This window comes from Onychomys torridus, chromosome 16 (assembly GCF_903995425.1).
Source record: "Onychomys torridus chromosome 16, mOncTor1.1, whole genome shotgun sequence".
NCBI lineage: Eukaryota > Metazoa > Chordata > Mammalia > Rodentia > Cricetidae > Onychomys > Onychomys torridus.
The window spans coordinates 32,479,422-32,502,600 of record NC_050458.1 but is presented as its reverse complement, the minus strand read 5'-3'; the positions used below and the strand labels follow the sequence as shown (position 1 = coordinate 32,502,600).

The following is a 23,179-nucleotide window of genomic DNA, read 5'->3' as shown; positions in this document are numbered from 1 at the left end:
TTAAGGCAATGGTTCTCAACCTTCTTAATGCTGGGACTCTTTAATATAGTCCCTCATGTTGTGGTGACCCCCCATTGTAAAATTATTTCATTGCTACTTCATAACTGTAATTTTACTACTATTATGAATCATAATGTAAATATATGATATGCAGGATATCTGAAAGGCAACCCCAAATGGGTTGCAACCCACAGATTGAGAACCACTTCTTTAAGGTGCCTCTGGAGCATTGTTCTAAAATACTAGTCCTTTCCAACTTTCTGGCTCATCAAAACTTCTTCAACACTCAAGGCTAACCACTCCCCACTTCTCTAGGAAGCTGTAGCAGTAAAACCAACAGCCATTACCCAGCCCCACGGCATGCCACAATCTTTCTCTCCCTACCACTCCAAACAGTTAATTATGGTCTTGTCTATGTTCGCCAACAAGCACCCAGAAGAGAAATATGTCTTCTAGGCTAACTGAGATGGAGAGGATCCCCAAGATGCCAGAGTAGTGCATGGCTTGCAGGAATAGAGTGCAGTCACTGAGAGATATGAGCTAGACTGAAAAGCCCCCAATACTAGCCTTGTTGTTAGGATTATGCTCTGTGGAGCAGGAGGGATTAGCACTTGGCTAGGTTTCCAAAGACCTATGTTCTATATCCCATGTCTGCTGGGTGGCAGTTGTGCACCTGGGGCTGTGTGACTCTTCCTGTCTCACTTTCTTCCTGTTCAAAGAGGATGCTAATTGTCCCTACCTGTCATGGGCATGGTGAGAATTGCTGGAATGTGCAAAGTGCTGCAGAGAGCCTGCACCTGGCCGTGAGCACCTCCAGAATGGCAACTGCTTTCATTCAGCCCCTTCCTCCTCTGCTCCTCTGCCCAACTGGAGCGAGGAAAGAATGACTTTGTGTTTGCTTTGCTAATATCTCCTTTTCCCCCACTTCAAGATGTTTGACCTTGCACTAGCAACCTTACCAGTATCCTTTAAGGTTGAAGGGCATTACAAGGAGAAAGGAGCCCATAGATGATACCTCTGACCTATGAGTCAACAGCAAATATTGAGCAATAGCTGCTGGGAGAGGCACATACGTGTTCCAACTAAGTTGTGAGGGATATTGGGTAAGGCCTTGACCTCTCCCTCATTAAAGGTGGTGGGAACAGCCTTTTGCAGACTGCTAAGACCAATGACCTATGCACCATGTCTGATATTGTCTGACAGGTGTAACACAATTACAAGTATCACTTCTGTGGTGGCTTCAAAGCTAGCAGCTAGTTAAAACTGAAAGAGGAAGGGAGTTCTGGACTTCAACTACCTATGCCTAAAGTTTGTTTGTGGTATTTGACTCTTAATAACAATCATCTGTGGAGTGTGCTAACCAGAAATTTTGCATAGACAACAGCAAATATGAAGTTGATGCCACCCGCTAGAGCCCTCATGACTGGGAGACAACATACTGCTGGGCAAGGCATACCTACCTCCTCCTCCTGAGCTTTCGGACTACAACAAGGCTGGTGCAGAGCTAGTGCCTTCCTGAAATACACTCCTGACCATCATGTGGGCCAAAGAGCTATGCTCACCTCTGCCCAATTGGGGAGGGCCTGGGGACCTGAATGCTTCCTTTATCTCATCTCAGATCTTGCTGGGAAAGATGGGATCAAGATCAGGGTTGCTGGGACCAGGATGAATTAGATGGTGTGTAACACCCAACAGGCAGGACAAGGTTACCTATTTTCTATTCAAAGCCATGCACTGCTTTTGGCACGCATCACTGGTTCCAAGTCCATGGATCAGGACTTTTGCTTACATTTCTGTGGTGCTCTCTTCAAGTATGGGGTATCCTACTAACTGCATGAAGCTGAGACAAAGCTTCGGTGAGATGAACTGGGTGAGAGCAGCTCAGCCTTTGGCTCATGTCACTTGCTTGGGTGATTTTGTTTACTCCGTATGCCACACAACGTGTGAGTAGACCTAAAGCAGAACACCTTCAGGGTCCATCTTGCCATGCAATAGAGATGCAGTATCTCTAGGTTTCATCTCTGCCTTGTGTCCTCCCTCATTGTCTGAGAAGCCTTTGAACATCTCCAGTCCCAACGGCACTGTTTCAGATGCATATCCAATCAAGCTTTCCCTCCCGATGCCAGCACCTGTGTCTGTCTGGGTGACATTTTGGATTAGCATGATGCCCATCTGGAAACCAGGAGTGTATGTGTGTGTGTGTGGGGGGGGGGTCAGGCTGCCACTCTCTACTAGGCTGTTGTGCTTCCTCAGATGGTTTCCTTTTATATTGGGTAAGAACACCCTAGAGATTCACAGATCAGACAAAAAGAGGCCACCCGGGATATAGGATGCTCTCGAAAGCCTCAGGATGAATGGACTGAGGCCAAGGTACTTGGGTCCTGCTAGAGACATGCTGCCTGTCTGACATCTTAGGCCTCTGAGTCTCTCAGGGCTGAGGACAGGGCTAGGACCCATGTTGTGTGTAAGGTGTCACTGACTCCTTAGGCCTTGGTATCTAGGACAATGACATCTGTATTTCTTATGATGCCATGGGATAGAGAGGCTTGGAACTTATGGGAGTTATTTCCTGCTGCTCCAGGAGACATGAAGTCCCGCAGGCCAGACATTGAGCACCAGCCAAGGGGAGCAGCAGCGGGTTTGCCTCATCCTCATTTTGCTCCTACAGAGTGCGCAGGCCCAGAAGTGTCTCATTGTTGCATTGCCCATCTGCTCTGTCTTGCCTTTTGGCTTTTGCTTTCTCCCCTCTCTTCCCGTGTCTGTCACATTGTTTTCTGCTTTTTCCACTTGCCTCCTCCTTCATTCCGCTCTCCTGTCCTTTTCCTTTCCTCCTTCTGTCCTTACTTCATGCGTCTTCCGGCTCTGAAAGCGTTCAGAGGTGCCTGTGCTATACACGGCTCCACCCTCTGGCCCAGCCAGGGACAGTTCCATGAACTGCCTCTGTTCTCAAATAGGCATTTGTCAGCTGTTTTTCTTGGTCATCTCCTACCCTCCCTTCTGCAAATGGAGAGAGGGAGGCTCAGAGATGTGTAAGGCAACTCACCACTAGAGCAAAGTTTGAACACAAACCCAAGTTTGGTTGACTCTGATCCCACATCTGCTTTCCTCCCATGTCAGTATAAGCCCAGAGTTCTTATCTTTCAGGGCACAGTAACATTGGCCAAACCCCCTGCCCCTTTAACATCTTGGCCTCAGTTTCCCCATGCCAGTAACCAGGCAACTATACTGTTCTGGGTCTCTGTTTTGTTCTCTACACTGTCTATGGCATACCTGGATCCCTGACTGTTGTATACTTCCTTCCACAGAGGTGGCTGATGGTCTATGCTGTGTGCTCACCACACCCTGTCTGGCACAGAACACACCTGCTGCAGCAGCTCACCTATCACCTTGCACCACCTCTAGTTCACCCGTCACCTTGCGCCAGAAGACCTTTGACTGGAAGAGGGCGTCCAGGTATGTGTTTGTGTGTGCACATGTGTGAACTCGAATGTTTGTACATATGCATGTGTGCCCTCCATGAGCACATAGGAGCACCATATGGGGGTGAACACAGCATAAGAAAATTATGAGCAAGCTCCTGGCCCTGCCTACACCCCCGTGGGCACCATGAGCAAGGGCAGACTCTGAATTCTGTGAATCCATCCTGGGGTGTTATAGTATATGGTGTCTACAGTTTTCCGGAGCCTCAAACATTCCCCGAGTGCATTTCCAATGTGAACACCACGTTTTTCACAGAAATACACCACTTTGCTTTTTCTGATGATTAGAATCCAAGACAGTAGCACACAAATAAACCTGATATAAATTTAATATCTAAAGTCTAATTACAAATCTTAAATGTTCCACCTAAATCTGAAGGCAATTCTCTCTGAGTAAGAAAGGAAAAAATCAGTGCTTCCATTAGTTTGCTCTGTTTGTCCCATTGACAGCTGTTGAGTTTTCAGGTGTGTGTCTGTGGGATATACACAGTGGGCATCTCCTTAATTGAGCATGAACCTAGACATCTCATCAGTTAATTTAAAGCAAATCAGAGATCAAAATGGCACAAGACATGAATGTAATGGCCATTTCTTGTAAATAAAGAATATTCACTAAGGTTTCTTGTGGGAAGAAACAGTGGCTCCAAGCTTGAGAAACAGAATTCAAACCAGCTAGAAAAAGACTAACCTTCTCCCCTTCTTCCTCTCCTTCCTCTTCCTCCTCATCCCTTTCTCCTCCTCTTCTCTCTCCTCTTTCTCATTTCCCATTTTCCCTTCTTCCTTTTCATATTCTCTGTCGCCATCACCTACTCTGTCTAACATCCCTCTTTTTTTCACTCAGATTGCAGGGAGATCCAGAGGGGGCAGAGAACCCACTCAGAGTGGATGAATCCCTTTTCAGCTACGGTCTCCGGGAAAGCATTGCATCTTACCTGTCCTTGACAGGGGATGACACCAGCTCCTTCGACCGGAAGAAGAAGAGTCTCTCCCTAATCTACAATGGCAGCAAACGCAAGAGTTCCTTCTTTTCAGAGCCCCAGTACTTTGAAGATTAATGCCCTGGCTGGTACACAAAAGACAGAGGTTTTGACGAGCACCTAGGGTCTAGTGGAAGCTGGAGTTCCCTACTCCCTGGCCATCTTGTGTCTTTGAGGAACCAAGAGAAGTCACACGGAGACTGCCTTTACATAGCAATCAGAGGAACTTCTCCTTGGTGTCTGATCAGTATTGTAGAGCTACATCATGTTTGAATCATGATGTAATGGGGCAGTACTTCAAAGAGCTGTGTGTGTATGAGTGTGTGTGTAGGACAGAACACTCCTGAAAGACAGTGCATGGAGACTTACTCCAGCTCACAGTCCAAATGGCCCTTCTCTGAGACCCTGTGGATAACATCCATCTGAGAAAGAACATGAGAAAGATGGTTTCTTAGGTCTACAGAATGACTCTACCTGGAACAGAGCGACCTTTAAAGGCCCAGTGAGACCTTTGGGCTATGTCTCCTCTATTCCTAAAGGACCTGTGACATTAAACACTACCCAAAAGGACTTACAGCTCTGATCCAAGTGGCACCTTCTGCACTCAGGTGCACCGAAGCCACATGGACAGCAGTAGATGGCTATGCTAAGTCATGGGAGAGTGTTGGTCAGTGGAGGGGCAATCAGGAGAGGCAGGAGCCTCTACCGCACAAACTTCTGAGACAGACAGTTTTGCCTCCTCACAGAAAAGGCATCCTCCAACTCCTGGGGTCCTGTGTTATTCTAGAACCCCAATTCCTCATGACTATTGGCAAAGGCTGCTGTGCTGAGGTAAAGTGAGAACAAAAGAAGCATGAATAGCATCCCTTAATGCTGGGCTTCCAGCAGGGCCAGGGAGACAAGCAGATCAGCAGAATATAGCAGTGGATGTGAAACAGGACAAAGTCTCACAGCTACAATGGACGGGGGACAAGTGAGGGTTACCTAAGGGATCTTGTTCCTGCAAAGGCTGTTGAACTAAGTAGACTAGTATGATCAGTATTTTTTTTTTTAAGGGGACTGATGGGCTTTAAAGAATTAATTTATCCTGTATATTTTCCTCTAAGAAGGGCTAGCATCTGCATGAGTAAGAATGCCCCTTTCTGGAAAGGGGTGGTGGTGGCTGGAGAAGCTGAATGCTGCCATATGTGATTGGGAATGGCGAGAGAAAACTCACAGGGCGTTCAGAAAAGAGAAGCCTCCAACCAGTCTCACACCTACATCTTGCTGGGGTGGGAGGCAGGATTGCCATGGCTCATTCCTCCCTGTTCATCAAAAGGATTCTCAGTAAGAGAAGTACAGGTGGGATTTGTCATCCATCATGTGTGCTCCATATACCTGGGCTCATCCTGCAAACTGCAAAAGCATATGCATTGGCATGACTTCATTTATTGTCATGTCTGGTGTTTTACACCAAGAGACATGCATGGTCTCCTAGGTCTCTCCCAAAGGCCATTTCAAAGAGACTGGCCAGTGTGTGAGAAGCAAATGCCACACCTGGTCAGTGACTTCTGCTATGAGGCCATGATCTCTGGCTCCTGATATGTCTGCTATCTTCTATGCTGTTTTCTGTTGTGGTCAATGTGATTGGAACTTTGGGTAGCACTTGAGGGTATTTCTAAGTGGGAAGCATTACACTTTGCCCAATCATGTATTTATTCCTGATTAAAGTAAAACATACTTATTTAACCTTGGATGAAGGGCCTGTGGGTTGAGAAGCGTGACTATGCCTCTCTGGAGTTTACAGATTTTGGTTTTCAAGAAGAGTTCAACTGGAAGAACAGGCAGAAAGGCCAGCAAGAGATACTTGCTGGGGATCCCCTTCTCACTTCATGTGAGTGGACCCAGGAGTGCTCAAGAGGGAGAGATGCCTTGAATTCACCATGATAACTATCTTCACAGTGTGGTTCTTGGGCTACTGTCTTCTGAGAATTTCTTTCCACAAACGTCATCTGGACACCTGTTCAACCTAATTGCTGAGGCATGGAGGTCTCTGATGTCACAGGGCAGGATGCCACTAACAAAGGAGATACTTTCTGAGGAAGGGGTGGTAGGGATATGCCAACCATAGCAGCTCCCATGCAGCCAAGACTCTTTATATGGATCCTGAGGCAAGAGCAATAGATAGCTGCACAAAGATTCAGGAAGCATAGTCCCGGCAACAGGCTAGCAGGGCAAGTCCTGCAGACTAGAGCAAGTCTGCAACTTAAAGACTTAAAGAGACCAAAGGGCTGCATGGCTGAGCCTGAGGGGCAGTGGCAACAGAAACATCATCCAGAGGGAGGAGTTTGCAGGCCATGAACAGGCAGAGCTTAGCCTGTGTATGGGAGGAAGGCGGATCTGAGAAGAGGGGTAACTGCTCACTAGGTCCTTTGAAAGATCAACCAGATGCTGGATGGAGGGTGAATGGTGGAAATCATACCGTCTATGGGACATATAGTTCTAAAAGTGCATAGCCTAAAAATAAAGAAGACCTCCAAGAAAGGGTAGACTCCATCAAGTCCCAGGTCCACATTCTACTTGGAAAGGAGGTTGTGGAAGGTGGATCTCTGTCTGGAAGGAATTCTGTGGAGGAATTCACAGCTGTATTTATGAGACATTTCTATCATGGGGCTCAGGTGATTCCTTTGCATGTGTAGAAGTTTTTGGTTTTTATTTTTTTCATGGAGAGAAATGAACACAAGGAAAACTTTTGCTACACACTGAAGCAAGTTGAAATGTAAGATGAGAATTGATTACATAATACTACTTACAGGAAAAGCAGTCCAGGGAGAAGGCAGATGGCTTACAACCTGAAAATGATACTGAATTTTACAAAGTATTAAACAACCATTAAAGGTGTACTGGAAGTAGCCTTGCCAGAGGATGAGAAAAATTCCATGAATCTAAATTCTTAAAGAATTTTTTAGTAAAGAGGAAAACTTTACACAAAAGAAAGAGCTTAGAGAAAAATGGCATTTTCTATTTTTCAAAAATTTCGATAAATAGAAAGAGAGGACTTTATCACTTTAAGTACAGTGTGTCTCAGGGAATAAAGACTGAAAAGCAATGGACTCAGCTTCTGACTGGAGAGCTCAGAGAAGGTGACACAGTTGGGGGGGGGTAAAGCAAAGGTCAGATGCCAGGAATTTACTTTTTAATATAGACACAAGGTAGATTTTTTTTCAAGACAGGGTTTCTTTGTGTAACAGCTCTGGCTGTCCTGGAACTCACTCTGTAGAGTCAGGCTGGCCTCAAACTCACTGAGATCCATCTGCTTCTGTCTCCCAAGTGCTGGGATTAAGGCATGTGCCACCACTGCCTGGCTCACCAAGTAGAATTTACAGAGAAATTTAATATGCTACATGTAATAAGTGAGATACATATTCAAAGTCAACACAATCAAGAAAGACGGAGCATAAACACAAGTTCAGTTGAGTCTTGAGAGTGAGCAAAGATCTGCTGAGGACCTTCATCACAAGCTATGGACCAACAGAGTCCTCCTTCCCTCTCTGCCTCCCTCCTCCACCAATCCTCTGATGCTACATCCTTCCACTGCTTAGATTCAGTCCTACCAATGAGGATAAGGCCATTGGGATGTAGAGAAAACTCCATAAGAAACTAGTGTCTTAAGTGTCAAAGAGATGCTTCTTAGTGAGTGTTTTAATGTCTGTGAAGAGACATCATGCCCACAGAAACTCTTATAAAGGATAACATTTAATTGTGTCTGGCTTGCAGTTCAGAGTTTTAGTCCATTATCAGCATGGCAGGAAGCATGGGTGGCACATAGGTAGACATGGTGCTGGAGAGGAGCTGAGAGTACTACATCTGGATTGGCAGGCAGAAGGAAGAAAGAGTGAGATACTGGGCCTGGCTTGAGCTTCTGAAACCTTAAAGCCCACCCCCAGTGACACACTTTCTCCAATAAGGCCACACCTCCTAATCCATTCAAATAATGCCACTCTCTGTGAGCCTATGGGGCCATTTTCATTCAAAATACTACAGACACCCAGCTTCTCATCTTACAAAGTGAAAAGAAAGAAAGACAGAAAGACAGAAAGACAGAAAGAGGAAGAGGCTCTGTCCTCTGAGCTGCTTTGGTGTTGAGTCTCTGTATCATTCCATCTGAGACTCTGCTCCAACAGTACAGAAATAAGCCAGACACTCATTATCAACAGACTATGGGGAAACTTCATAGAAAACTCAATGTACCCAGCAGGCAAGAGCTAGGGGTATTTCTGAGTTAGCTTCTTGCTGAACATAGTATTAACCATAATCATGTATATCTATCCCTAAAATCAATAGATTAAATTCTATGAAATTATACTCAAATTCCCAGGAGAATTATTAGAATAAAACAAACATCAATAAAATCATTCTGAAGTCCATACGGAAACATCTGTTCTCAAGACTAGTCAGGCCAATTTAGAGGAGACCAGCTAGAGGAGAACACTCCCACTATGTGACAGTCATCAGCTGCAGGCAACAGTCTGTGAGACCATGTCACCATCCTCTTACCATGTCCTTGGTGTTGGTTGTGGCCTACAAGCCAGAGGCGATGCTATCTGTCAAGAACCTGGTAAGATAATTAAACTCCTGAAAGAAGTGATGCGCTTAGCTATGATAGAACTAGAATCACACTTGTTGGGAAAATAGCAATGGGAAATCAGACAGGATGCTAGAGAGACGGCTCGGTGGTTAAGAGGACTGGCTGCTCTTCCAGAGAGCTGGAAGCAATTTCTAGCACTTGCACAGTGCCTCACAGTTACCTGAAACTCCAGTTCTAGGGGCTACAACACCTTCTTCTGACTTCTGCAGGCACCAAGCACATTGGTGCACAGAGATACACGCAGGCAAAATATCCATACACATAAAATCATTAAAAAATTTAGGCGGAATTCCTCAAAGCTGATAACTAGGAATCTTGTTGCTGATGGAAACTTCCCTCTGCTCTGGGGGATAAGGAAGGCTTGGGACCTCAGGGAAAGAGATTTCCAGTGACGTAACATACACTGTCCACTGAGCAGAGACTGAAAGGCCAACAGGGGTGTGTGATCTTTTGACACTGGTCCGTAATGTCAACTACAAACACATTGGGTCACCTCCATAGCTATTCTGGGACACATGCAGCCTACAGGCTTTGAGGTTTTGACACACCAGGCCACTTTCTGGGGTCTGTGATGGCCATGGTCACATAGGAACGGAGCAGGGAAAGGTGTGGATTCAGCTGGATTCAGGAGGCTAGAGCTGGCCAGGAAAGCAGCAGTCCTGGGTAAATGTTGGAAGCAGTGGGGGAAGTTTTCCTACTGTCAAGCACAGAGCTTCTTCTCCCTCCCTGGAAACCTGGCCTAGAATCCAGCTCTGTGGGATGTGTGGCTGGATCAAGCTTTCTTCTCCAACCTAGGCCCAGGCAAGTAAGCTGGGTGGAGGTGGCTTCCCTTGGACTAGGAAGGAGTAATAAGGGGCTTAAATTTCTTGAGTGGCCAGGGATTTTGAAGTCTTATACCCCATAGCCTCTCACAATGTTGAGCAATAGAATTAAACATACTGATTTTACAGGTAAAAACATAAGGTGAAGGGTTTTGTCTGAAGATCATAATTCAGGCCTACCTGCCCAGTTTGACCACTTTCTAGTATCTTTAAACACAGAGAAAATCCTAGGTTACCAGGGGAGCAGCCTTATAATGTGGGAAAACAGATGATTTAGTTTTAGGTCTTGATCCGTCATGAAGTTCCTTCTTTGGTATGTGTTCTTTGGTAAGTCACTGGAATTCTCTAAGAGATAAGATTGCTTATCTCTAGCTAGAAAATAAAATAAAGACACTGTGCCAGCCAGTGGAAGGAATCTGAGATAAGATAGTGGGTTATTATTATTTTTTGCCAAGTACAGTACACTAAATATAGATTATTAATTATCACCACAGCGGCTTCTCTTGATGGATGTTTAAACAGTCCCAAACCCAAGATTTGCAGAGAGCTGTTAGATCTTAGTCAAGAATAAATTGGCAGCTCCCACTCCTTGCCCAAACATCTGTTGGTAAAGAACACTTTAAGAGCTGCTAAGACATTGAAGCAGTTCTGTTTGCTCAGCTCCAAATAAGCTCACATGATCCCAAGGACTTCTGGGAGTGGTTGTAAAAGCTGTTTCCAAATGCATAAAACAGACGGAGGGGTTATTTTTAAATGCACTGCCATTTGTTTCTGAAATTCCCCAGACACTTTAAACTCCACAAAAAAAGGCTACCTTCTGGGCCCTGTGAAGGCATTTGAGCATCTCTACGGTCCTGGCAAGGACCTGGTGACACAGAGCACTGGAGGACCCCACCACCCACAAGATCAACCTAGGGCACAAAAGATCTGAGTTGAATACCACAAATTAGAAGGTGTTCGTGCTCCAAGCTCTCTCTTAGGTAGATCCAAAGGGTCAGAGTGAAGAAAAATGGACCCAATGTCAAGAAGCATAAGAAAAATATGGCAGGAAGGAGCAGGCTCACAGGGAGCCCTGGGTCCCTGAGAGCACCAGATTATCTGCTCATTCATTCCAACCACACTAGTATCGTGTTTTTATTGCATAGCACCTGCTCACTGAAAGATGTGCTGAGCAGGACACCAGAGCCTTGGAGCAGGAGGCACACCAGCCGCTCCTCTCCAGAGGCTAGGCATGTAGCAGAGACTGATCTGGAGCTGAAAGCAACCAGACTCATGGAAATCAGGACACCCGTTCCCTATACAGGAGATGTTGGGGCAGCACATGCCATAGAAAGAGCTTGGTCTGAACCCAAAAGTCTGGAAGTTCTTTTTAAATGATGAGTGGGTAGGGAAAGAAGAGGGGGTGTTCTTTGTGAATGAAACTATCTGCACAGGTATGGAAAAAGTCCAGGGAATGGGAAATCCTCTGTAGCTCAAAAAGGGAGAGAGAAAGGTAAGTGGCTCTTCTGTCTGCCAGGAATGGTGACAATACCCAATACTGCCTAGCATCAGTTATGGCCAACCAGTGACATTCTCCTCCCTCATAATCAAAGGCGTGGATTTCAGAATGACTGGGTGAAGCTGGACTATGGTTACCTGGTCTAGAATTATTAGCAGAGACAGGTCTATGTAGGATTAGGTTTAAGGTTTTAGTTTAAATGGTCCTCTATCTTTCCTTGTTCCTGCATATATGTGTGTGTGTGTGTGTGTGTGTGTGTGTGTGTGTGTGTGTGTGTGTGTGTGTGAGAATGTGGGTATTACTGTATGTGTAAGTGTGCTTGTGTGTGTGTGTGAACATGTGGAAGCCAGAGGCAAACCTTGGATGTCATTCCCTAAGCACTGTTCATTAGTGGTTGGTGTTGTATATTATAATTGTATAAGATAGGGTACTACATTGGTCTGATCTTCCCAAGTAAGCTAGGCTAGCCAGTGAGTCTCAGGATTGGAACTGTCTCCTCCTCCCTGGTGCTGGAAGAATAGGCATACACTACCACATCCAACTTTTTACAGGATCCAGGCTTTTATGGATTTTTTAAATACAGGTTCCGAAGTTTATTGACTGAGTTATTATTGCCCCAGCACCTCTACCTTTCCTTCGCTTTGGATACTAGAGGTCTCCTCGCTACTTTTTCTACCTGAAATACCCACTTCTTAAATTATCTCTTCATTCAGTTCTAAGAGAAGCTTCCCAAGATGGGATCACACACCAGTTTCCTGTCTGCTTAAAAAGCCCTGGCTGTACCCCTTGCTCTCAGAAGCACTACGCACTATAGCCAAAAGGAAAAGAATGGATGTCTGTCGACAGGTGAGTGGATGGATACAAAAGCTGCTCTATGCCCACTAAGGACTATTGTTCATATCTAAAGCCAAAGGATTTTCTAAAATGTACCACGTTCTTGGCAAATCTTGAAGATGGTATGCTATGTGAAATACACAAATCATGAATGCCCTGTGTTTCCACCAATCTGAAGTTCTGGAGTAAACAAACTCAGAGTGAGGAAGAAGACAGCCTTCCTGGGGCTTTGTGGATAAGAAAGTCCAGGGTTCACATTTAGCAAGTACAAAGTATCTACATGAGATGATAAAAACAGTTCTAGCATCAGATAGCATTAATGGTCACACAATACTGGGAATGTCTTTAGTGCCACTGATGAGACTCTTGAAAAATGGCTAGGATCATAAAAGGAAACAAACAAGAAACTGGATAAACACGCAAGCAGAACCCCTGGGTAGTTTCCTTGCATACAGGAAAGCCCAAGTTATGCACAGTCAAGCAAGGCTGTGCACAATGTCCCCACACTGTCACTGTCACCAGGTCTCTGCCTCTGGTTACTGCTTGCACAGCCTTTAGCCTTTCCCTAAGACATTCCCTCTGCAGGGCCATAGCCACTTGTATTGTTACCTTCCCTTATCCTTGCCAGGGGATTCTTTTTAAATGTTCCATGGCCCTTTAAAATATCTCTCTCTGTGTGTGTCCCTTGCCCTGAAACCCATAAGCTTCCTGTGAACTGAAATGTGTCTAATTTATCATGGCACTACATCATCTAACAGTGCTACTGACCAGTCAAATGCTTAATACAAGCAGTAGCTAGTCGGCAGCCAAACAGCTCCTGATGTAGCCAACTGGGTCATTTAGGTCATTTCTTCTTGTCATCATCAGCATCCTGGAACCATCAACAACAGTGGCAGCCAGCAGCACCACCACCACCACCATCATCTCCACTCAGCAGGCATCTCAGCCCACTAGATAAAGTCCTAACTAGTGAGTTTCCTCACTGACAAGGGCTTTTAACCCTAATAAGGATCCAGGGAATAGAGACACCAGGCATGTAGACTTTTCCACATGAGTAGAAAGCAGTAAGGAAGTCGTTTAGCTCCCTGGACCACAGATACCTGGTGTGACAGCCAGAATGGGATCCACGACAGTATGAGGGAGAGGAGGATACCAATAATTGCGGCCAGCTAGTCTCCAAAGTCAGGGAGATCCCTGAGGGTGTACTGAAAGCGGGCCATACCACTCACCATAAGCAGAGCCCTCCTGAAGAGCTGGAGCCTGGTAGTCCTGGTGGTGAGAAGGTGGATGCTGGCCACATCAGCCCCACCACGGTCTGATGCTAGGGTCACACGCTGAGGGTCTCCACCAAATGCTCCAATGTGGGTCTGCACCCAGGTCAGAGCTGCCACCTGGTCCAGCAGCCCCCAATTGCCAGCCATTTCATCAGAGCCTACAAAAAGAGGAAAGTCATTAGTGTGGTGATATTGTGTTCCCCAAAATATTGTGCACCCTAATAAACTTATCTGGGGTCAGAGAACAGAACAGCCACTAGATATAGAGGCCAGAAAATGGTGGCACACACGCCTTTAATCCTATCACATGGGAGGCAGAGATCCATCCAGATTTCTGTGAGTTTAAAGCCACACTGGAAAGAGCCAGGCATAGTGACTCACGCCTTTAATCCCAGGAAGTGATGGCAGAAAGCAGAAAGGTATATAAGGCATGAGGAACAGGAACTAGAGCTGGTTAAGCTTTTAGGCTTTGGAGCAGCACAGTTCAGCTGAGATCCATTTGGATGAGGACTCAGAAGCTTCCAGTCTGAGGAAACAGGATCAGCTGAGGAATTGGCAAGGTGAGGTAGCTGTGGCTTGTTCTGCTTCTCTGATCTTCCAGCATTCACCCCAATACCTGGATCCAGGTTCATTTTTATTAATAAGAACTATTAAAATTCATGCTACACATTAGCCTGTATGTCCTGACAGCTTTGGATTTTTATAGTAACCATGCTTTGTCAGACACAAGGCTCTCCAAGGAGGCTTGTCCACCTAGGCCAGTACTGTAAGCTACAGACACAGGTGAGGACACTGAGAAGAACCTGGCTTGTCTTTGAACTTTGGGCTTGACTAGCCAGGAGACTGGAAACACATCTTCTCTTTGAGCCCTGGCGTTCTCATCTGTCAGTGGACAGGACAATGTGAAGTACTGGGACTCAGAGCAGAGGCCAAACCATGTTCATTTCCAGCCCAGGGAAGATGATTCCCACTCAAGGGCTCAGACACTACTGCAGGTAGATAGATCTGTCAAACAGTGGCAAACCCAGGACAGGCAAAGGAGACCAGTTTCCCTTATGGCCTAATCTATGGCTTTAGAGGTGTGCCACTGAACCCACATCTCTTATATCATAGAATTTAATAACTATTTGTTGAAGATGTAGCACCATGTTAAATGTTTGCACACATACACACAAAATAACAAAGAATGTATACACCTCATTAGCTCTTTGGAGACACTACGCTATTCTTTGGTTGCCATAATAGAGCCTCCCTGTTGGTGTATTCCACATACTGGTCCTCCAGGAACAGGCCATGAACAGTGTTATCTGAAGTTCACATTTGTCTCGTCTTTTCTGACTCTGTCCTTAGAGACTGTGAGGCTTCACACTGCTAACATGGCATCCTCTAGAATCACCTACTACAGGAGTCTCTGGGCATGTCTGTGAATGAGGGTCTAGGCTGGCTTAACAGAGGTGGGAGGGGTAACCCTGGATGTGGGAGGCACCAGTCCATGGACTGGGGTCCTGAACTGAGAGAAGAGGAGAAAATGAACTGAGCACCAGCACTCTCCCCTCGCTGTGTCTCGAAGGCGGGTGCAATGTAATCAGCAACCTCAAGCTCTTGCCAGCATGATGGACCATGCTTTCAAAATGTGAGCCAAAGGAGACTCTTGATCCCTTAAGGGGCTTTTATTGGTTATTTTATCGCTGCAACAAGAACAGTAAAGGATACAGATACCATGAAACCTGTCGCCATCTGCATACAGATCTAGCCACAGTCCACATCTCTCTTAAGCTCCCCTCCCAGACCTTCACGAGACATCACAGCTCTAGCTATGAATGAGGGGATTCCATACAGAACAGGAACGTGTCCAAAAGACCCCATATTCCCAAATAGACCAAGGTAGGAAAATCTTACACGCTGATTGCCTGACCCAATATTTGCAAAGCTGAAGAGAACACCAGCTCAGAGCCCATGAATAATATAAACTACTCTTCCAGCTGTAGAGCTTTTCAAGTTCTCTTCAAACGCTTTCCATGTTCTGGGCCTGGTAAAGCTATTGGCAAACCCTGTCCTCACTGTGGCCTTTTCTGGATTGCTCCTGAGTTCCATTTGTCAAGATCAATGTGTTTGTTTCCTCTGGGAAGCCAGGAGAAAAGGGTGCTGAGTGAGTCAGGACAATGGCTGTGAGTCTAGGGAGAGCTATCCAGAGCCCACATTGGCAGGAACAATGCAGGAGTATTCCTGATGCTCACTGCCCATGTGTCAATTTCCCACCACATGATGAGGGGTAACATAGAAGTTCTGATTTCTTTAGACTCCTGGGAAGTAAGAACTGGTGTTGCTTAATAAGACCTTCATCAAACAAGGACAAATTTGGCTTCCTTTGGTGTTAGTACCATGTCAGGATTTGTTGAAGGCAGAAAGTAACTATTCCTGGGGCACAGTTCTTAATGTATACACTCTCCTGTGCACACAATTCCTATTGCACATACCTCCCAATGCCCTCTGAAATGTAACTCTCCCCAGATGCTGATTTATTTGTTTTTGGTTTTTTAATAAAATGATTAGGTAGCATTGATGTAAGTCACAAAGGAGAAGAACGGGCATTCTGGAAGTTTCTATAACCTTCCTTCAGATATCTACACCCGAGGTCCAAATGAGTTTGCCTCTCCAGAAGGGCATGAATTCTCCTTGAAATCCTAATTCCCCATATCCCTCAGGACAGAGGACATATGGAAAGTCACTCTACTGTCTAGAGAAGGCTTAAGCTTAAGTTAGCTGTGTCTGGAAAGAGCTCTCTGGGATCAGCTTCAGTCAGCTAAGCCCTGAATGTCTTTTAAAGTTCCAGAGAACCAGTTTTGTGTTTGAATAGAGAACAGAAAACCCAACAGGAAACATTTCCTCTTCTAAAAAGAAAGTTCACAAGTGAATAATCCTTTACACTGCGGCAAAAATTGCACAACTCCATACTCTATACTGCATTCACTACTCACGCCACCCATCATCGGTCAGGGGATGGAGACTGAAGAAGACTCCATTCATAGCCATGGCTCTCAGCTGAACCTGTCGCTCCAAAGGAAGCCTACAGCTGCTGTTAATTAGCATCTCCTCAACTTCAAAATGCTCTTTTCTAACTGCTGCCTGGTCTACAGACTGGCCTGGTGCCTCTTCGGTGGCTTTTAAGACCTTATATCATGTGGTCCCCCTAGTACTTCCCACCAACCCACATTCTTTCTGGCCCACCTGCCTTCTGCCTGTCTGTCAATTCTTAACACATCCCAGGACTTAGAGGAGATCCTTGGAGATCAGCGATGAGGCTCAGGCCCTATACTCATGGGGCTCTTGAATATACACTTGAATGCACCATCTTAACCCTTCCAGGAGCCTTGAAAGTAGAACAAAACCATTCCTGTTTTAGAGAGCAGGTATCTAACACACTGGGAGAAAGGGAGGGTTGGTCTAAGGTCAAACTGTCAATGAGAGTCAGTACTGGCTTTAGTTCTTCAGATTCCCAAGGCCCTGCCCCTTTTATGGGGGTATATGTATGTAGATAAGGGTAGAGAGAGGGTGTCCGTGCTGGGCCAGGACTCTATCCTGCCTAGGTGGTTGGCAGTGAGTGATATGACTAGGAGTACAAACAGATTCACAGAGAGACTGGAAATAAAGGAGGAGGAGTCACTCTAGTCACACAGTCTTTGTACCAAGTCCAATGGCCTCTATGTGGTAGATGCTCAGAGATGGCCAAGGAAAGCATACCCATGGTCCACTGTGGCAGTTTTGTTTCCTAACCAAGTCTCTAACCTCTTTGGTCTCCAATTTCCCTTCTAAGCATACACATGCATGCACATATATTTGAATGCACACACTCGGGACACATTAGATCACATCACATGATAAAGCATGAGACTGGGACAGTCTCAGACATAGAGCAAGTTTTCAACAAATGGCAGCTATTATTATTCCTCTCAAAGAGTTGGGGGGTGTGCAGCATCCCTGGAAGATCTCAAAAATGTGTCTAGCTGGGCTACAGGAGGGCAGGAGCAAAGAGGTTCCAGGGCTTGGAGGAGATGGTGATGAGTTTGTGCAGGAAGCAGCTCTCAGCTCAGAGGTGAGCGGCCCAGTTGCTCCAGTCTAGATCCAGAAGGTCCCTAAATGCCTGTGTTCTAAAGGCTTGGCTCTAAAATGGAGCTACTAGTAGAACCTTTTCACTCTCTCGAAGGAGACTGTAGCCTCCTAGCCCTATATCGTTCTCTGTTGCTGCCTGGCCATGAGGAGCACAGCTGGGCTTGGACACCCCAGCTGCCATGCTGGGCCAACTCAGCATAAACCAAAGCAACAAGGGCAGTCCACCAAAACTAGACTAGAACCTCCGAAACAGTGAGCCCAAATGAGTCCTTCCTCTTTTAAGCAAACTGTCTCTGGTATCTCTTATAGCGATGGAAGGCTGGTGGACCTGTCCATCACACCAGCAGCGCACCTGAACTCAGGAAGCCGAAGACCCCCACTCTGTAATTGGCGGTGACTACGATGAAGTTGCCAACTGCAGCCAGGATGGAGCCATCAACAGTCAGCTGTCCTCCACTGCCCTCCATCTCCATGGTATTGTGGAAGAACACCAGAACCGATGCGTTGGAGACCTGAAGAGGTTGGAGAGATGGAAGAGGTTGAAGTTGAGCTCGTGTGAGGCGCCACTGTCATTCATGAAGTCAGACTCAGCCCTCTGCCTTGGCACACACTTAACCTTACCCAATGGGCTGAATTTTATCCTCCAAATTCATACACTGAGACCTTAGCTCAGAAAGTGATCAAACTTGGAGACCTGATTGTGGTCCAATATGTGAACTCTGATTCCATAAGTACAGTGTCCTTTGAAGGAGAAGGAATTTGTGGGCAAACACAAGGGAAAGACTGTGAAAGACCCTGGTAGAAGGTGCCCAGGGCAAGCCAAGAAGATAGGCAATGGAGGGCATCATCCTTTTGATCTTGGACTTGTGAGAAGAGAAAGTATGTGTGGCTCAAGCTGCCTAACCATGGAAGTCTGTGATGTCAGTTCCTGTGCCTCACATCATAGGTAGGAAAATGGAGGCTCCCAGAGGTAAGGATGCTGTGCTCATGTTTCAAAGGGATTAGAGGTAGGACCAAGGCTCAGCACACACTTGGAGCTCTACTTCCTCCCTACACCCCCTTTCCTCCAGCCACTCAGCCCCAAGACAGCAATGACTTCTTAAGCAGATACAGGAAGAATTGTGTTCAAGGTCACCGCCTAACACTTCATCTTCACACATCTCACACAGGGGCCTGTCTGGAAAGCTCTGAGCCCCTTGTTCACTTTCAGCTCTCATAAAGGAAGCCCAGTGCCTCTAAGGATAATGCTGTAGGAGCACATGTTCCATAGAGCCCAGGGAAGGTGGGAAACAGGATTGCTAAAAAGCGTTATTCACCAGACAACACAATGAATGCTTCTAAACTCACCAGGTCCTCGGGGACAAACACATTGAGATACAAGCAGTCTTCACTGATTTGGGGAGGCGTTGGGGTACGGGTGCCTGGCTGCCAGCAGCTGGCCCTGAAGAAATAAGGCATGGGATTTTCAGAGACACATGAAAGGGACCTGCCCTCTCTCCCTCTCCTCCATACCCACCACTCATGGCCAGAGCCAAAGGCCTGGCTTCAGTGTAGCTCTGGAGGAAGCTCCAGGTCATAGGTATGATCAGAGAGTAGAAGGAGGAGCAGCATGTCTAGGACCTTCTCTGGCCATTGGACTGTGGGGAAATTTGCCACACAGAGTAAACATGCTAACTAGAGACCAAGGCTAGAGAAGGAGCCGGCAGGGCCTCAGCCTTTCCTTGCTACAGACTCTGCCCTGAGAAGAGGTGTCAGACCCACCTTCTGCATTAGGGAAGAGGATTGGGTGTCAATTTGAGTGTCCCTTTATATAGGAGCTCACCTCGGACCCCTCCTAATGGCCACACAACGATCATCTACCCAAGGCCGTTTGGACTCATCCACCAAGGGTTACCAATCCTGGGCTACAACGTCTGGACTCTGAAGCCACTGTCCTACTCAAGATCTGAGTGGTCACCTACCTCTTCTGTCCCTTGGATACATCCTAGTACAGAAAGGCTCTCTAATTAGTGCCTGTGGGGTTGGGTTTCCTAATGGTGGAACCAACTCCATTCCACTCTGTTGCACTTTCCTTTTCCACTCTATTAGGGTGGTCCTTGTCATCTTTCCCGCAGGGCTTCAGGCCCCTCACTCATCCTATACTTCTAGGGATAGGCACTTGCTCGGCAGGCAGAGAGTGGCCACAGAGGGCATGGAGGACAGTGTTCCTGAGGATGGAGTCACAGGGCTCAAGGAAGAATTGCAAGTGGCAGAGGTACCTAGTGCCTACTCCCCACAGGGCTAAGTGATTTCTCCCATGACATATTCCAGTGGAGTTCATCATGTGCCAGTGTTTAACATGACAGGTTTGATGAGGGGGAAATAATTGGGTCTGAGTGATGAACTCAGAAAACACAGGGAAGGAGAGACACAACTCCTTATATTGTCCTAGTTGAGGAGGGTTTTTTCTTTTCATTGGCTCATTCATCTTTCCTACCATGTTGCATTTTCAATCCCACTAAGTTAGATGTCTGGCCAGGCATGGCAACACACACGTAGTCCCAAGCACTCAGGAAGGCTGAGGTTGGAGGATCGCAAGTTCAAGGCCAGCCTAGAACTACATAGTGAGGCCCTATCTCAGAAATACAGAAAGAAAAAGAGGAGGATGGGAGGGAGGAAAGAAGGTGAACAAAAGAAAAGAAAAAGGGAGAAGGTGCTGGGCGGTGGTGGCGCACGCCTTTAATCCCAGCACTCGGGAGGCAGAGGCAGGTGGATCTCTGTGAGCAGGCTCCAAAGCTACAGAGAAACCTTATCTCAAAAAACCAAGAAGAGAGAGAGAAGGCACCTTTACAAAGCCAGATGTTGCTGACTTTGACAACTACAAACATCATGTGCGTGCATGATGCACACGGCCACCTCAGGCCTGACCCCTATGAACCTCCTACAGATTCTTCTACAGCCTTATGTTCCTAGACACAGATGGATGCCCAAGGAGAACTTGGAAGAGTCAAGCTGCTAAGTGCAGCACCTCCTTGGCCTGGGTTCCAGAATCACTGCCTGGAGCAGAACCCACAGGCCTTCCACCAGCTGCCTAGCTGTGAGAAAGTAGCACCGACCCATCGCAGTTGGCTACCTGTCAGCCAGCCCTGGTGGTATTAATGGAATGCAGTCACATACCCTGCTCTAACCAGAACACCTGGCTCTGCCATGACTGGTTAGACCAGGATAGACATTCTTTGGGCATTCACCACAATGGTGCCACTTGTTCCATACCTTGGCTTGGTGGCATCCCAGGAGCCTGTCCAATTCAAGAGCTCTGGTGGCCTGAAGCGGTTGTCTGCCACGGGTGGGGCAGCATAGGGAACTCCAAGGAACTGGTAGACTTGCTTCCAAGCAGTGCCCACCTTGACGACCTGAGACCCTCCCTGAAGCTGGCCGAAGGGGTCAATGTGCACAGAGGGTGTGGATGCTCCATTGTAGCGGAGCAGAGGGATTCCTGGTGAGGAAGCAAGGTCAGAGAGGCAGACAAGGACAATGAGAATCAGCATTCCAGCTGGCTTCCAGCAAGAAAATGAACATCACTGCAGTTTGAGGGAGCTTAAAAAATGTCAGGGGTCCATTCACAACCACATTTAAGAATTAGCCAAGGTGAGCTTTCAATGTCAATAACACCAACTGTGAATAGTAAAGTAATAGTAGAAGCTGCTGCATGCAGCATAAAGTAGGTGTAAGGGCACATGGATGCCTATTCATGAACTGTCTCCTGCATTTTTCCAATGCTCCCGATGTGTATGTGTTAACTCAGGCCCACACCACTCATCATACACCCAGGAGCCCAGAAAAGAAACACTTGGGCCTACAGTGAGAGATGATTCATCAACTGGGTGTCTGGAGTAGGATCTGTTATCAATCACTTCTTCTAGTCTCTTAGTCCAGAGGTTGAATGTCTGGATCGTTCTTAATGAGAGCTGGATAAAGTCATTTCTCCAGTCAGTTCAGCACAGATGTGGGACGAGTGAGTCTACCCTCCATGTAGCTTACCTTCTAGAACACTTCTTGTAACTAAAGGTTTAACAGTGGAGACAAGCTATGATGGGCGATGCTGAATTCAGAGCTGTCCCTTCCTCCCTTGCCCAACCATGTTGTTCACACATGTCAAGCCTGGCCAGGGCTCCCCCTTCCTATTGGCTCATTACCCCAGCCTTCCTTTGCCAGGCCTTCCCAGCTGGGTTCATGTCGCAAGTCTGGATTCATAAGGTCATAGCTGATGCTGCTTAGGTCTGCTCAGTGCACTAGAGGTCCTCCATAGCCTTGCCACCACACTAATCGGTTCACTTTTGGCCATCGGGGGCTACCGGATCTTATTTCCTCTCCTGTGCCTCTTCTCCCTCCTTTGTTGATTCAGTAAACTTTAGTGGGACCCAGGCTCATGCCAAGGAGTCTTGAGGTGGTTCCTCATAAGACTTAGACCTTGCACAAAGAAAACTATAAATGCCAGCAAAGAAAGGTGTGTGTGTGTGTGTGTGTGTGTGTGTGTGTGTGTGTGTGTGTGTGTGTATGTATTGTGTGAAATCTTTTGTTGTCCGAAGGTAGGCTTGCTCTGCTCTGAGCTGGCAGAAAACAAAGTCCTTCTGCTTTCTGCATGGCCCCTTCCATAAAAATGTGTCTGTCACAGGAGGGCAAACAGGAGTGCAAGAGAGAAGGGTAGTGGGCAGAAGCCTAGCCACTCCCTAAGAACCATTGACTCCTTAGGCAGCATGAGTCTGAGGTGGAGGGTGGCACTGGGAGACAGATCTGCCTCCAGGTTCCCTCTTCTGTCATCACCCAACTTCTCTGTGCCCCAGAGTGCCAATCTCCAACATGAGGAGAAGGTGGCAGGCATGCAGGCAAAATAAGGCGTGGACAAGAGCTTTCTAAACCACACATTAACAAAACACATTTAATTTTTATCTTATGGGTTTCAGGGGCCCAGATAGTTTCTGTGATTCAAAGAATAAATGTGGCACAGAAGTGGGAATTTCTCCAACCTCCCCTATTGCACCCAGGAGAATGTTTCCTAGCCACTGACCTTTGGCCAAGTCTCCCTTAAGAGTTTCAAAGCCACTGCCATTCCAGTCACCAAGCAAATATCCTTCCCAGCCATACCCAGCCCCCAAACTACGGCTTCAGAGGCCCAATCCAACTTACCAGACTTCCGGTAGATGTAAGCTGCTTCTTCACGGAGCAGAAGCCAGCAGGTCTGGCTCTGTAGGCTGTGTATGCAGCTCTGTATATCAGGGTAGAATACACACCTCACAAACCCAGGCTGGATCTGCAGAGTGGCGACAAGGCAGGCCTGGTGACGGGAACATTCTATAGAAGAGAAGAGAGGGTGGGGGCTGGACTCAGAGGCATTATCTCATTCATGCAACCATGCATTCATGCACCAATCTATTCATGCACCGCTCCATCCATGTACCTTACATGCATCCAATCACCCATCCTGTTTATTCATCTGCAAAGTCAGTCATTATCCATCCATCTTTCTGTCAAATCATACATCTACCAATGCATGTGTCCATCCTTCCATCTATCTATCTA

The 23,179-nt window shown here is 46.7% G+C and overlaps 2 protein-coding genes across 5 annotated transcripts in view; one reads left to right on the top strand and one right to left on the bottom strand.

Annotated features, from left to right (window-relative positions):
* Sla (Src like adaptor) overlaps window positions 1–6,189 on the top strand; it is a 50,704-nt gene extending 44,515 nt beyond the window's left edge. For all 3 annotated transcript variants that reach the window (XM_036208080.1, XM_036208078.1, XM_036208079.1), the window contains 2 exons: window positions 3,306–3,453; window positions 4,321–6,189. In XM_036208080.1, the coding sequence (XP_036063973.1) occupies window positions 3,306–3,453; window positions 4,321–4,534 (362 nt within the window). In that variant the 3' untranslated portion in view covers window positions 4,535–6,189. The remainder of the gene's footprint in view (window positions 1–3,305; window positions 3,454–4,320) is intronic.
* The window catches only part of Tg (thyroglobulin), a 181,717-nt gene that overhangs the window by 64,135 nt on the left and 94,403 nt on the right, over window positions 1–23,179 (bottom strand). For both annotated transcript variants that reach the window (XM_036208076.1, XM_036208077.1), the window contains exons 37-41: window positions 22,787–22,951; window positions 20,873–21,095; window positions 18,968–19,061; window positions 17,973–18,132; window positions 13,466–13,668 (exon numbers count right to left, since the gene is read on the bottom strand). In XM_036208076.1, the coding sequence (XP_036063969.1) occupies window positions 13,466–13,668; window positions 17,973–18,132; window positions 18,968–19,061; window positions 20,873–21,095; window positions 22,787–22,951 (845 nt within the window). The remainder of the gene's footprint in view (window positions 1–13,465; window positions 13,669–17,972; window positions 18,133–18,967; window positions 19,062–20,872; window positions 21,096–22,786; window positions 22,952–23,179) is intronic.